The sequence below is a fragment of the Anopheles coustani genome, chromosome 2 (genome assembly GCF_943734705.1).
Source record: "Anopheles coustani chromosome 2, idAnoCousDA_361_x.2, whole genome shotgun sequence".
Taxonomy (NCBI): domain Eukaryota; kingdom Metazoa; phylum Arthropoda; class Insecta; order Diptera; family Culicidae; genus Anopheles; species Anopheles coustani.
Window position 1 is genome coordinate 33,985,932 of NC_071289.1, and position 14,557 is coordinate 34,000,488.

The 14,557-nt window shown below is 43.3% G+C and overlaps 1 protein-coding gene across 1 annotated transcript in view; it reads right to left on the reverse strand.

Annotated features, from left to right (window-relative positions):
• The window catches only part of LOC131267433 (nitric oxide synthase), a 48,487-nt gene extending 34,148 nt beyond the window's left edge, over nucleotides 1–14,339 (reverse strand). Inside the window, exon 1 of the mRNA XM_058270313.1 lies at nucleotides 14,238–14,339. Within this exon, the coding sequence (XP_058126296.1) occupies nucleotides 14,238–14,324 (87 nt within the window). The 5' untranslated portion in view covers nucleotides 14,325–14,339. The remainder of the gene's footprint in view (nucleotides 1–14,237) is intronic.
• Between the last annotated feature and the right edge of the window lie 218 nt (nucleotides 14,340–14,557).

The following is a 14,557-nucleotide window of genomic DNA, read 5'->3' on the forward strand; positions in this document are numbered from 1 at the left end:
TGTTGTGCATACGCTCTGTAAACGAGGAAGCATCCTCGAGGATAAACTAGGGAATAGTGCTGCCCTCAGAGTGAAGGGATGAAAAATGGAGCCTTACTCCGTGCAGCACGAAGTAATTTAGCAACATATTTACCGAGCGACCCTACCATGTCTTTGTGTGAAAGCGCATCGCGTAGTATGGAGGGAAGAAAAACGTCCCGCCCGGTGGCGGGTTGAATTATGAGAAATATTAAATTCAGCGACATGTCAAATCGCTTCCGGTGCTTTCGCTGACGTAATCTTGCATAGTTCACGAGCAAATGAGGGAAACAAAATAATAGTTTCCCGTGTTTAAATTTTCCTTTCCGTACACTTAATAAATTAAATGGGAATTTTCTCAGAACTTGCTTTGGAGTGAGAAAAATATGATTTAAATTTCCAACAATAGAATATTTCAAATTTCCAAAACCTTAAGTTCTCAAGAAATATGTTCGTGATAAACTGGTTTACCCTCCCAAAATACCTCCAAAAACGATATGAATATGGCTTCAAACAGATCATCCGGTCCTTTTTTCCATAATCAAAAGATTAAACGGTAAATTGAGGATTTGATCCGGAAATCGAAAGGGTAAACATAATAACATCCGTATTCTTTTAATCCCCACATTATCCGTTAATCCTTTTCATTTCACCATGTAATGAGCAGAGTATAAAACATTATACCGGCGAGTAAACTGATTTGTTCTCCACATGTATACTTAACGTTTTTATTTTTCTACTGATCTGAAAAATGTCCAGACCGGATCTTTCCTGTGCGGCGGAATTGAAACACAGTAGGAAAAGGTGTATCATCATTTGGCGGAAAATCTTTTACTAAAAAGTATTTTTTTAATAAAAGATGTATGAATGTAATCTTCGTGGGAAACAACACAGTCTGTGAGAAGTACAATAAAAACGTCACAATTTGTTTGCACGAAAGTATGCTCCATTCCGACAAGAATGTGTAAAAATGGAAAATCTTCGAATTTTCCTGCGCTTCATTTTCAATTTTCATTTCCTTTCCACCGTCCGCAGATGGGCACCGGATATTTCCTGTTTGGGTCAGCGGTATCGTCAGCGACACCGCGTTGCCCTTGTTTTTCGTAGCACATTATGCGAAACAATAACAATGACAATTTTCATTTCATTTATTGCTGTTTCCGCTTTCGGCTCACCGAACGTGCACGTGCTTGCCAGCTGCCCGGTGCACCTGGTGCTCTGGGAAGGGGATTAGCAAAGATTCTTCCGAAATGATATTTCGTTGCGTGGTCGGGCTCACGAACAACCTGCTCGTGGAATATTACCTCCCCTAGGAGATCCCAACCACCGGCTCAGCAAGGGACCCACGCCGGCGGTATCCTTTCCAGCGACGTCATCATCCTTCCAGGGGTTTTTATTCGCTTCTTGTTTACCTTTTCGCACCCACCTTCAACGTTGTCCCCACCCGGCGGTTTCACATTCGGTTTGGCGGTCTGCCAGATGACAAGAATTTAGTACATTTACACGAACCACACGTCACGACCACGGGATCAAGGATACCCAAGGGTGGGCCCGGTGGTCGCTTGGTCAGATGAAAAAGTCTATCTCCAACTCGGAGACGGAGACGGTAACATTAGCATAAACATTGCTTAGCTCTGGCGAAAAGGTAAAGGTGCCGAAAGCCGGTGAAAATTCGTGAAAATCCTCCGCCCGGGGAGGAATGCAAGCGCACGGCAGGGAGTTCCCGCACGGGGCATACATTCGAGTGAAATTGTTTTGAATATACAAATAGTCGAACCGGAGCGTTCGACAATGTTTGCTGCCCAAACATTGGTCGCGTGTTTGCCGGCTGGTCGTCAAAGGATGGGTCGAGACTTGTGGCAGACTGTCCACCATGTGCGTTTGGTTGGGATGGCCTATGTAAATATTTTGATGGTTTCGCTATTCAAATTGTCAGTTTTCAACAATTGAAAAAAATATATTGCTAATGTAATGTGCATATCATTATCTAAAAACCTAGATCTAGATGTTCTGTTCAGGTTTCATATCAGGAGGATGTATAGTCACGGATAATTTAGAAAAATCATTTTTCAATGTAGGAATTACGCGCTTGTTGCGTGTTGATTAAGCAAATGATTGGAAATAAAATATTTTTTATCCCTCGCTTGGCGTAGGCAACTTGTCTAGGCATCGGCGAAGGAAAATAATAAACGGAAATCAACGAAACAAAAAAAAAATGAAGAGTGATCGCAAAGAGGAAATAGAGATGACATACACCAAGTCAAACATTACGGTCAGCAATTCTCCAAAGGAAATCAATGATTGGAGGATTGGATGGAGTTTGTTTCATAGAGACCATGTTACCTTTTTTGTCTAAGATATGATTCCATTTTGAAATAATGTTCGATAATAATCATTCACTTTTAAATGAATATGTATAACCGCAGCGAACAGAATACGATTCATATTTCATATTTCGCTCGTTCAATATGTGCCTTTAAATTATGAGAGTTTGTTACTTTCTGCTAATTATGCTTCATCTATCCAGATCAACGTTCATGGTACCGTCAAGACTCGAGTGGTTCCATATCTACCCTGCAGAGCCTGTGATGATTTATTTATAACGACCAAATGGCCAACCTCATTTGCGCTCATAAACTTTCCATTTGTGAGAGCATTTTTTTACCATTTTTCTCAACCCTCGGTGGTTTTGTTTCGTCTTTTCGGTATTGTAGTCTATTTTTCCCGCGGGACCACGTGCTCAACCAAACCAGGCTTCATCCGACCATCCTACGCTTTATCATCTGTAGAAGCTCGAACAACGAAGGAATTGTTGGACGAGGCAAACGTGGGCAGGTCAAACATTATGTTTAATGTCGTATACGATAAAACGCGACCTCGTGACCAATGCCTTTTGTGCAGATTAGCGGTTCGGGTTCATCGTAAATTTAGTGTTATCTAAGAAGCGTAAAAGGTTGACGAGATTTTATTGCGTGCGTCCGTTTCAGACAGTGGTCAATCATCTTGGGATGATGCTGTACACTCTTTTCAAGAAGTTTTTTTCTACTTTTTTAGTTTTCTTTTTCTGTCCTTCGAAGGATGTTGTTAATGAATCACGTAGAGTTTCAGGCGTTTTTCATTAAATTAATTGACTCTTGCTCGGAGAGTAATCTTTTGTCGAAGGATTATTCACGACAACCAATGGATGATCAAAGATATTCGTGACTCTTGTTCAAATTACCCTTACGGATACAACCCCCCTATTGCTCTGGAACCACGTTCACCGAACCTGTAAAGTAAGCTCTCTTTGACCAAGGTTGGATCCCCACAACCGACTGACACCGTGAAATTCAAACGACACCGGATAACTTTAAATTGAAGTGTAAATTACATTTCCCCAACCGTCGGTATTTCCAATCTCGGTATCTTCCGTTGCAAGCGTTGACCGGTGCAATTGGCATTTTCCAGTGGCCACCAGCTTGTCCGACACTTATGCAAGCTATTGCTTGGAATCATTTCATCAAGTTCATGTTTAACTTTCGTCGCTAGCGTTTTCCTCAGTGTTTTCCCTACCGCAGGACTAAATCCACCATCAAGAAGCATTTACACTTAGTAATGCTTATCAAATCACAAAAAGTGGAAGTTTTATCGTGTCAATCAGGAAAAAGTTGGTGGTTTTATTTACACAAATGTTAGAGCAATTGACTAAAAGTCATGCAATTGAGATAAAAAGAGAATCATTTAAACAATTATGTAGATAGTGCCGGTCATTAGTTTATCACGATTTTCACAATTTCAACAAAATGATAAGATCTTTTAAATACAATAAGACAATAAAAGATAAGCAGTTTTCTTCAATTTTAATGCTCGTCTGAATCAACATAAATAAATTTAAAAATAATGACATCGAAACATGCAGCTTTTATAGACGAAAAAGTTATCATCAAATAGTCCAACACAACAAATCAGGTATTTGATACTACCAGATGTTGCAACTAGAGCACAGTCTCCAAAGCTCGTGACGGTGAAGCACAAACCTTTTGCCAGGCCACCATATTTTCGATGAAAGCAAGAACAAACAAAATCAAGACCCTTTTGTACCCTGCCATGGAAGAGGTTGCAGGGACGGTACTAAGAAAAAGTTTCGCTTTTCTTTTCGTTTTTAGATCGCCGCCTTATTTATACACTATTGACTCAAGAAATAAATATTGGGCGAAAAACTTGTTCGGTCACTTTATGAAGTTTTCATGACTTGCCTTTGAAGAGTTGAGCTGAGAAAAATAAACATTCTTTCTGATAGAAACAGTCACTCTGCATTGAATGATTGTTTGACCTTTTTAGATATTTTTAACGCCAACTTCATCGGCTTTTCTTTTAAGGTACGACCAAATTTTCCTTTTTTGGTACGACTTTGTCATTCTTAAATTTAACTCAGTACCATTAGATAAAATTGTATACAGTGCACTGCACTTTGTCTAAATTTAGGCAAGAAAGCTAACAACAAACACCTCATTCATCTCCCATCTTAAACAAGCTTCCGTCCGGGATGGGGAAGTTGAAATTTATCATCGCATTTAACTGGTTGCCGTTTAATTCGTCTGTCATCTTGCTTCCCTGCCGCTGGACCTGTTGCTAGAGAGGCTCCGTCGTACCACTTGACACTTGACTATTCGCCTCGGTATGAATAAAATACTCCACTAGAAACTCCTTCCGTCGGCACTGCAGCAGATACTGCCGTGATGCCGTGTCGGGGTGGTATGAATAATATTTTCAACAGAATTGTAAACTTGATTACCATTTGAAAGAAAGTTTGTCCAGTTGAAGTGAACCACGGTGCATTTCAAACGAAAACGAAAAGTGAACTCGGCGAGAAATTCTTAAGAGCACTTAGCACGGATCGACAAATCAATGGAACCATCATTTTCAGACATTCTGACTTCCTTCATTTGTGTTCATTTTTTGTTTGGTTTGCATTGCCCTGCCCTGCCCAGATAAAATGTAGATGTTATCGACACGATCTTTGATTGTGCAAGGGACTAAAATGTCAAAAATAGGTTCCTATTTATAAGAACGTTTAATGTTTTGCAAAAAAACGCGTGAGAAATCATTGACCCGATTATGATAATAGAGCAGGTATAAAAGTATCCCCCACTTTTTCCCAGAGTACCCCTGAATATTCATCATGGCTTAACGAAAATGTGACCACAACCGCAAACGCCATAATCCCCAACCTAAAACCCTCCGGAATACTAATTACGCTCCACAATCGATCGGCAGGTTGAACCAGCGTCAAACACCATCGAACAAGGCGTCTCAATCTCCAAATACCTTGAACCCGAGCAATATCTATCGTCGTGGGGATTTTTCATGGCATCAACCGTTCCAGAATCGCTTCCGGGGACGGTCTCGAGCCCAACGATATTATACCATATTTAACGGAATTAAAACTGTTTCTCTAGCGACATGCCGGGCGACATTGGCTTCCTGAGAACCGTCGGAAATTCGAACCAACCCCCCAGACTTTGAACACAACGTTAAACCTGTCTCCAAACGCGCGTCTGGACGTCCGGTGCGATTTGAAAATAAAGATAAAATAATGGACAACAGCCACCATCTTCCATCCGCTTTCTCTTTCGATTTCCACTTCAACATTCCGGGGATGAAAGGTCCCCCCGGAGAGTTTTTCGGGGATGAAAATGGCATTCTCGGTGCGAAGTGTCCGCCGACAACTTTGCCGGTCCCCCTTGCTGTGGGGTAAGATAATAAAAATATCATTTTCCGCGCGCCGGGAAAATGATTTAACGGCCGTTTTGGGACACAGATTTACCGAGAACGACCGCTTTTGCTGCAGATGATCATGAAAATGGAGAGAAGCCAGCCCAACCGGAACGATGTCGTGTTCGGTTGAACATGCAAATGGTAAGATCTATTCATGCGATGGTTAATTTTTGCATTATGTTTTACCATTTTTTTGAATTTTTTAATCGATTGGAACACTAGCAGCGTTGCGGTTTCGAGCGCTATTGATGTCCTTCTTGGTTTTGTATTTTTACTCGGATTGTTTATTTTATCATGCTTCCACAATCTAATTTTCTCTCCTTAGCTATTAAGGTGTTCCTTTTTCGGGAAAAACCTTGTATGCTAATTTTTGCTAGCATATCTAGAGTAGGACAACATTCGAAAACCCCGGAAATGTTCTTGGAATAGAAAGAATATCAAGCGCAATTATTCTCGTTAGCTGTACTTGCATTGGGTTCGCGACAGTTCATTCTGTTATCTTTTTCAAAAATCCTTTTAAAACTTTCACGATTTAGTAGAAGACCATCCCATGTTTGGCAGGAAGCTATACAATTCACTTTAATGAATGAAGTTTTCAAAGTATCTTAATAGGACTAGCCTAGAGCAATCCAGAAACAAAATAAGGCCATAAATGAAAAACAGTTTACCTTAAGATTTTCAATTGCGCATAAAATGTTACAGATAATGCTGATTCAGTAAAACAATGCTTGTCCACTCTTAAACTTGCACTCGATGCGTCGAATCAAGGAGTAGCTGAAGCCCATCATGGCCTTGACTTCCGAGCAGCACAGCAGCATCAGGTTAGATTACCCCCCGGCAACTGCGATCTCTGGGAAACGAAATAATGAGGCCTGTATGTGATGAATACTTGATGACTTTGCTCAGCAGAACTTGGTCCAAAGCAAACGTTCTTTAGCTTCACCAGAAAACTTCACTAGGTTGCCCTACATTGGTCAAGATCTTCTCTGGTTTGGCCTTAAGCCAGGCCTGCGGCTGTCGAAGGTAATCTGCTAAAGCGGTAGCATCTGCTGCTCTCCTAAAATGGATCATAAGGGAAACAAACAAACACCCTCACATGAAGCTGACCAGGAAGGTTCGGTGGAGTAAAGTTTTGAATTGAAATTTAATCCTCAGTTTAAACGAAGTTAGAACGACTTAGTCGTGATCTGTTGAAAACACAATGGAAGGCAATAAGGCCTGTAAGTGGCCCCAAGGCACACAAAGGATCCCATGGGTCCTCTTTTTGTGTTAATCATGAAACACTCATAGCAAAGTAAATGTTAGCTTTTCTCATTCTTGAACTCACCAACTCGGGATTCAAATCCAAATAATCAACTGATTTTTTTAAATGATAAACATTTTTGGAAATTTCAATAACCGTTTGATCGAATTGAAATGTTGGGGTAACATCAGAGCAACATATTCCAAGAAAACATACTCATGGAAGCGGAAAATGGAAAATTTCGTTCTCTCGCTGAAATACTCCAAACCTACGAAATCGAAAGCAAATCTTTGCATGTTTTACACCTGCGATTAAAATTGATTGTCTGCTTCAAGGGTAGATTAAATTACAATAAGCCTACAAGCACTCACACGCCTCCACCCGTCCCTTCCGCTCGGCTTTGTAAAATCCTACCGAACCGACATCGATTGAGCCTAAATTGCCCCTCAAACGATCCCCGATTTCAATTCCCAGCCTACCGGTGTTCGGCATCAACGATTTTCATTCGCACGCGAAAATTTCCCGGAAAAGCCCACGAGTGCAGTATCGAACACGCTAGCACGTGAGATCCGTGTACTGTGAAAATTCCACGATTAACATAAGCGTTCCAAATTGGGTATGTACGGCCCAAAGTAATTGAATTACACGAGTGAAGGCGGGTCGCGCGAGGTCGCGGCGTGAAGTCAACGGAAGAAAAGCGTTACCGGCGTATGCTTTTGCCGTAATCAAACAAACCCCCTCGAGGGGTGTGAGTTCTATATTTTTCCCCTGCCACTCTGGTGGCTAGCGACAAGAAGAACTGCTTACAAATCTCCCTAAGCTCTTGAGCGCAAAAGTGGCCCGGGAGGTGGGAAAAAAATACACACTCCGTATGGTAATTGCCTAAGTACAATCTCATTAAATTCCAGTCACTTTTCATCCACTTTGTACGAGCCCAAGTTCCGGTGGGCCCGGTGTCGGCCTCGGTTAAGGCTAAAGTGAAATCTTTTCTCACCAGCACCGCACGACATCAGGTCTTCGCCGTGGTAGGAGCTGCTGTAATCCACTGCGCTACAGCATTCAGCATCCAGCAAGACATTCTCCCAAGCCGCAGATTGAATAAAAGAAGCTGTCAGGAGGAAGTGTTGTTTTCTCTTCTTTTTCTTTGCTTTCTTAGCCGTTAGAAAAGAAAGTATGCCCGTGGAAAAATCTTGCTGAGTGGAGGGAGGTGTTACAAGGAAAAGAAAAATGTTTCCACCGTACAACTACACAAACGGAGAAAGAGGAAAACGGAAGGAAAACATCTTAAAAAGAGTTACCAACGTGAAGAATTGTTTCCATTATCCATCCCACGTAAGAAAGTGTAAACTTCCAGAAAGGATCGACCCGGATAACGTGAAAGTCCCACTTTAATAACAATGGTGTCGGTGCACAAAGTCGTGAAAGCGATCCATGTTTTGAATTTCTTCATCGCAAAATAATAGCAGAGATTTACGGAATAATTATGCCCGACAACCCCATGGTTAAGAAAAGGTACCTACGGATATTTTTTTAAATATTTTCTCATACCTTTATAGGCATCTTTTACGTTTTGAAAATATTGTAAACCAGGCGGAAGGAAAAAATACCGGCAAATTAAACGTAGTTAAATATACAAATTGGAACCAATTTATTTACCGTCAGTCAACGAGCAGTCACACGGCTCCCACTACCTTTTAGACTTGCCTTAATGTCAAATAGAGATTCCGTGCTTTCTTTTCCCTTTTCATTTTTTAATCTTGATCACTGAGGGGAGTCACTTCGAGCGGGCGAAAAAGTCATGTCCCCGGCACAAAACGTTCCAAACGACGAAGGACTTAGCGTTACTAACTCCGTTAAAGAACTTCAACGTCAGTGGTGATTCCTTTTCGCCAGGGATGTTTCTCGGCATGCGGGAAAAATCCATTCCATTGCGATACGAGATAAAAGCAAACGATATCCCCCCTCTTGCATATCGTTGCGGATGTATACACACTCACACACACAGTGAGAAGCACATAACTGAGAAGTAAAGAAGTGACAATAATAATAATTCTTTTACCACCAACCAACTCACGAGAACGGTGTCCTGGGGTTGGTCCTCTTCAGAAGCTGGTGGAGAAAGATTATCGATAACGGAAGCAAAACGACACCATCGGGTAGATAAAAATAAATTTGCTCGTTTTCTCACCCCACACACATACGTACTTGCATTACCAGCAGCTTCATGATCGTATCGTGGGAAAAAGGGGAGCTATTTTTCAGATTCTATCTAACGGGGAAGGAAACTCTTTTAAAGATGTCGCCATTGGTCCCTAAACGTACGTTAGCCAACAGCTTCATTCCAGGGATGCACGAGAGCAAGCGCTACTTTCGATCCATTTTCCCACGAAAATTATCCTTTCACGAAGGTTGACCATCTGGGCCAGTGCGGGGTGTGAAAAATTGGGTAATCTCACGATGCACGACCTGATTTGGCACGTAAACAAGTTAATAGAGCCATCATCCACTGGAGTTGTCATCCGTCATCTTCTGCAAAACCCATCTATCTCTCTTTCCCTCCTCGTGATGTTTTGCTTCCTATCGTGCTCTTACACTCCGAACCCTCAGCGCCTCGTGATCTTGCGAAAGGATAAAGAACCAACCGAGCGCCTTGCTTCAAGTTAATGCTCCACCGTTTGAAGAAGCTCAACCGGTCAACATTGGCATTGGGCAGAGGGAGAGTGTAAACAAGCACGTCGCAAAAGTAAAAGGAAATCCATCCACAAAGAAACATCACGCGCCTCCAGGGGGAGGGTCGGTGGTAATTTTCCACCCTCGTGCACCTTTTTCAGGCGAGAGTGTTCCGATAAGAACGGACGAACAAACGAACGAACGAGCGAACGACGGACTTCCGTGACCGGATTGCAATAATAAGCGACTGATGCCCTTCCTGCGGGCGATGGTCTGAGGTTGGTCTGCAGCATCGGCATGAAGCGGAAAGAATGGGCACCAGCATCTAATGCCATCGCCACCAGAGCCCAACGACCACCTGAGATGATTTAATCAACGTGCTCCGAGCGGGGAAAGGTGGAGGTCCTTTTCTTCCGGATCCTTGGGGATCCTTTAAACGGAAGTAATGGATCTCAAATGGAACGATTGGGTCGCTTTTCTGTTCAGGCAGGCAGACTCGGCCAGAGAACCAGCGTACGTTGCCCGCTTAAAGCATCTGGGGAAGGACATTGCAGTCCACGTCCTAGAGGATAATTGCTGTAAACGACTAAATAATACTCTTCGGCTCTAGCTTTCTCTAGGGTCAAGGGATCCAATTTCTTCATTTTAAATATTTCTACCAGCATTGGAATGGCTTCCGGGCGAGGTTGGAGGCTCTTGGTCGAGCTGTTTATCTGATTGATTGGCGTATCAGAATGTCGGAAGCAACTCTTCCCCAGCCACGTAACGGGAAGTAGGAAATTTTACATCTTCCTCCGAAGATTTTGCTTCGTTCCAATGTTACCTAAATAATCGTTCGATTGTATTGAAGCAGCGTCCTCCTTAACCTCAACCTCAGCTGCCATCTGCCCGAAAAGCAGCTTACAGGACGAAGGAACTGGATGGGGAAAGGCCGTAATTGGTAATAAAGTTACTACGCAAATCGATTGCTATCAGGGTGGTAAACCAGTAAACCCACCAGGAGTCCTCGTTCCGATCGATTTAACGATTTATTATCGGTGAAGGATCAGGAACTTCAGCCATCGTTCCAAGAAGATGGATGCAATAAAATCATTTACCAAACTATAACGACTATCGTTCCTTCTACGTCACCCTCGTGTCAGAGTGAAACAATGTTGTCACAGCATTGAAGAAACTCCCTTAAACTATACAAGCACCATTCATCCTTCCTTCGGCAACAATCCTTCGAGACGGAGAAGCTCCACGTGAATGATGGCAAAAGTTTGAACAATGTCTAAGCCCCGTCATAATCATTTGAGGGACTTCCTTATGACGAAGCAATACGTCCACTTCAAAGGGAGAAGAAGAACTCCCTTCAAGGTGCAAGTTTGAGTATGAGTATCGATGTCCACCTCAAATAGACCGAAATATCTGCTTCACAATTCATTTAAAGGATACTCCGTAGATAGCCACGGGAGGAGGGGGTCTTAATACGAAGCTTAAACGACTGACTCGGAGCAGAACAAATTGACAATATCCTTGAATCAATACCGGCTCGCTTGAGGCAGCGTGCCTGCTCGTTCGGGTGAGTAAGGGATGCCAGCTTTAATTAAATCTCTGCTCTGCTCTGCATCATCTGCTTGAATGGCGGCAAGCACAGACACTCTCCATTCATCGGTGATACTTCTTCGGACTTTCTGTACTCACTCGACGAGTGCACTCGTGAAGGCGGTTGGTGGCAGAAGTAGCCAAGGTTGTAAAACATCGTTTGCCTTAAACACACTTTTTCAGGTACCCATGACGTGTTTAAATTATGACACTTGCGGCTGAAAATGGTCGCTAGTGTTAAAGCGCCCAGCCGAGGCCCTGAGAGCGTCCAGTAGGTACCAGTTGTCGCCACCGTTATAGCGCTGACTGACAGGCACCATTTACACCTTTAGCGTGGAAGAACTTCCTCCTTTGCTAGTGAGCCTCCGAAGCACGTGGTGAAGCATTGAAAACATCTTTTTGTACGGAATTGCTCGATGAGTGATGGTCTTATACGGTAGATTACGAAGGTGATACTGCATAACTGTCACTCAGTGGGCAATATCATGTTCTTATTGGCATTTAACACTGCCAACTTTTCCTGCAATGTGATAATAATGAACCCCATTGTTATGATACGCGAGGAAAGTTAAAGAATAGCAAACAATTTAATTTATATTCGATACGTCTACTAAAAAGCCTTAACCTCTACATTTCGATACGTAATCTTTCTTGTACATTTTACATAAACACTTCGTCAGCAGCAAGTTAAAAGTAAAGATAGTTCTCAAGATAATCTTTACCAAAATAGCGCTTTGACTCGAAAATTTAATGCAAGCAAACAAATGATAACGCAATGCATGCACTCACAACGAAGACAACGACGATTACAACGACAACGGCCACCAACAAGCCTGACCAACACGGTCATAAAAAGTAATTAGAGTTGGAAAAAAGAAATTAAAAACCATTCTCATCACCGGTTAGAGGAAAATTCCTACCGAAGTGAAAAACATTGGTCATACAGAAAAATGAACCAGAGTTGAATTCCAAGGGTGTTCCATTTTCGGAAAAAAATATTTCCGCCCACTACCCACGCCAGCGGGTAGGGTAGCGTGAGGGGGAGGGGGATGAAAGTGATGAAAATTCCTTAAATGAGGAAGCAGTCAAAATGCGCCACAGGAAGGGATGGCTCGGAACTGCTTCCTGCGGAAAACTTTCCCACGATGTCGGGCAAAGTTAAAATGCAACTCATGTTATCTTGCACCCGGCGATGTGCCGCCGTCGCCTTTGAGGTGGAGTTTTCCAATTTGGTTTTTCTTGGGTTCGGGTTTTTCTTGTGTTTTGTTTTATTCGCTCCGTCACATACTTCCAGTGGTTTTCCTCATTACGAAAATAGAAATAACGCTAGGCCGGGGAAATATAGTGTGAGTAGCATCGGTATGGGAAAATTGTCACTTTCGGAGCAATGCTTCAACAAAACGGTAACTTTTCCAAACCACAGATGCGGCTCAGGGGGCATGAGAATGTGTTTCGCTGGGTTATTTCTTAATCCGAGCGAAAACCATAACATCACCGCCATGTGTTGGCAGCTGACATTCATCGTTTTGGCAACATTTGTGGTTAGAATTAAAGTGTTGACACACAAATGTCTTACTGGATCGAGAATTCATCCGGTCCCAACGCAAGCAGATCCACTTTAAATATGTCTCGTACTGTGCACAAAAACGTCAGTCCATGAGCAAGTCTTTAACACTCCCGCTAGCCAACCACTTTCCCTCCTGACTCGCGTATTTATGTCGGAAACGATTATCGCCACATTACCGGAAAGATGGCTAAGGACTTTTTCGCAAGTTGCGCCAGTTCTCGTGCAAATCACCGCAAGCACACCACGAACGTCAACTGCCATTCGGAGCCAGCGATGGAGATAGGGCGATGAAATGCTGCCGTACCGAATGAGTTCTGCTCGATCGATGCGAGACGCAACCGGCAACTTTCATGGAAAGCGACGATTGCCCTCATTCATTGCGCGGCAACGGGCACGTTGGGTCCGGTGACATCGCGACATCGAAAGGATTATGTTTGGCCTTATGCTTTGCTTTGCCGCCGAGGTCATAGGAAACGCGCACGTGGTTCAACGTAGCCAAAGCTCCATCAGTTCGTACGACTATGTGAGGACGACCTGTTTTTATCCCCCTCGCACAGTATCCGACACTGTCAACGACTCGATCGGTCGCAGTTCGCTGTACAGAGATTCAAAGCAAATAATAAATTTTCATCAGCAAACCACAATTGTTGCATTGTTGCGATTGTAGCGAACCGGCTCGTAGATGTTTCGCTGGAAGCGGCACACACAGCTGCCGGTGAGTTCTGCCATCGGAAGAACGCGTTCTGCAGAGGTCGGTCACGGTGAAACTATGACCGCTGAAAAGTTGTCGTTAAAGGATTTCTGGAGGGAGGGAGAGACAACTCCTGAACAACATTCCTTGGCACGAAACATGCACCGAGGAGCAGGATATGCAAATTGAAAACATGAAAAGAAAAATACATCCGTCAGCAAGCACCATAAGCTGCATGCTTACATTGAAAGACGTGCAATAAACCTTACACGATATGCCATGATAAATCACGTGAATGGCAAGATGTTTGTGATGTTTAAAATGGTATTTGTTTTACTTGGACTGCCTTTGTTTACAGATAAAATGACTGATTCTGCGAATAGTTTAGAAAGGAATGTTTCATTTTATAGAAATAAGTATAATTAAAATATTTCACCACCGAGCGGTAGCGCCGGTTAGAAAATCGGCCCATGTTCGCCGGGGCTCACCACCTCGACGGCGTGGGTTCGAATCCCAACCGAGACCGGACCCTCCCCTGTACGAGAGGACTGACTATCCACGTACAACAGGGAAACAAGTCTCGTAAGCCCTTATCGGGCAGGCATGACCAAGAGGTCGTTACGTCAAGAAGAAGAAGAAAATATTTCACCTATTTTTCATAAAGATTATTGTGAAAACTATTATCAATGTTCCATATTACTTACATCGCTCGCCTTGCCATGCATCGTGTCGTAGGATTCCGCCTTCGTGATGATGCTCTTCAGCTTGATCGGTTTCACGACGGTCGGCATCTTGCCCAGCCCGTCCCCACCCTTCCCAGACGGATCGTGCAGGTGTAACGCCTCCCCGTCCGGCCCTAGCAACGTGTTCCGGATGTCATGCGATGACTTGCGATGGATACGCAGCGAAGCCGGCGATAGCTCACGATAATTCGACCGCGAATTACCTCCTGCTTCCGATGCACCACCACCACCACCAACGCCATGCTGCTGGACCGAAATGCTGCACCGCTTCCGTGACACGT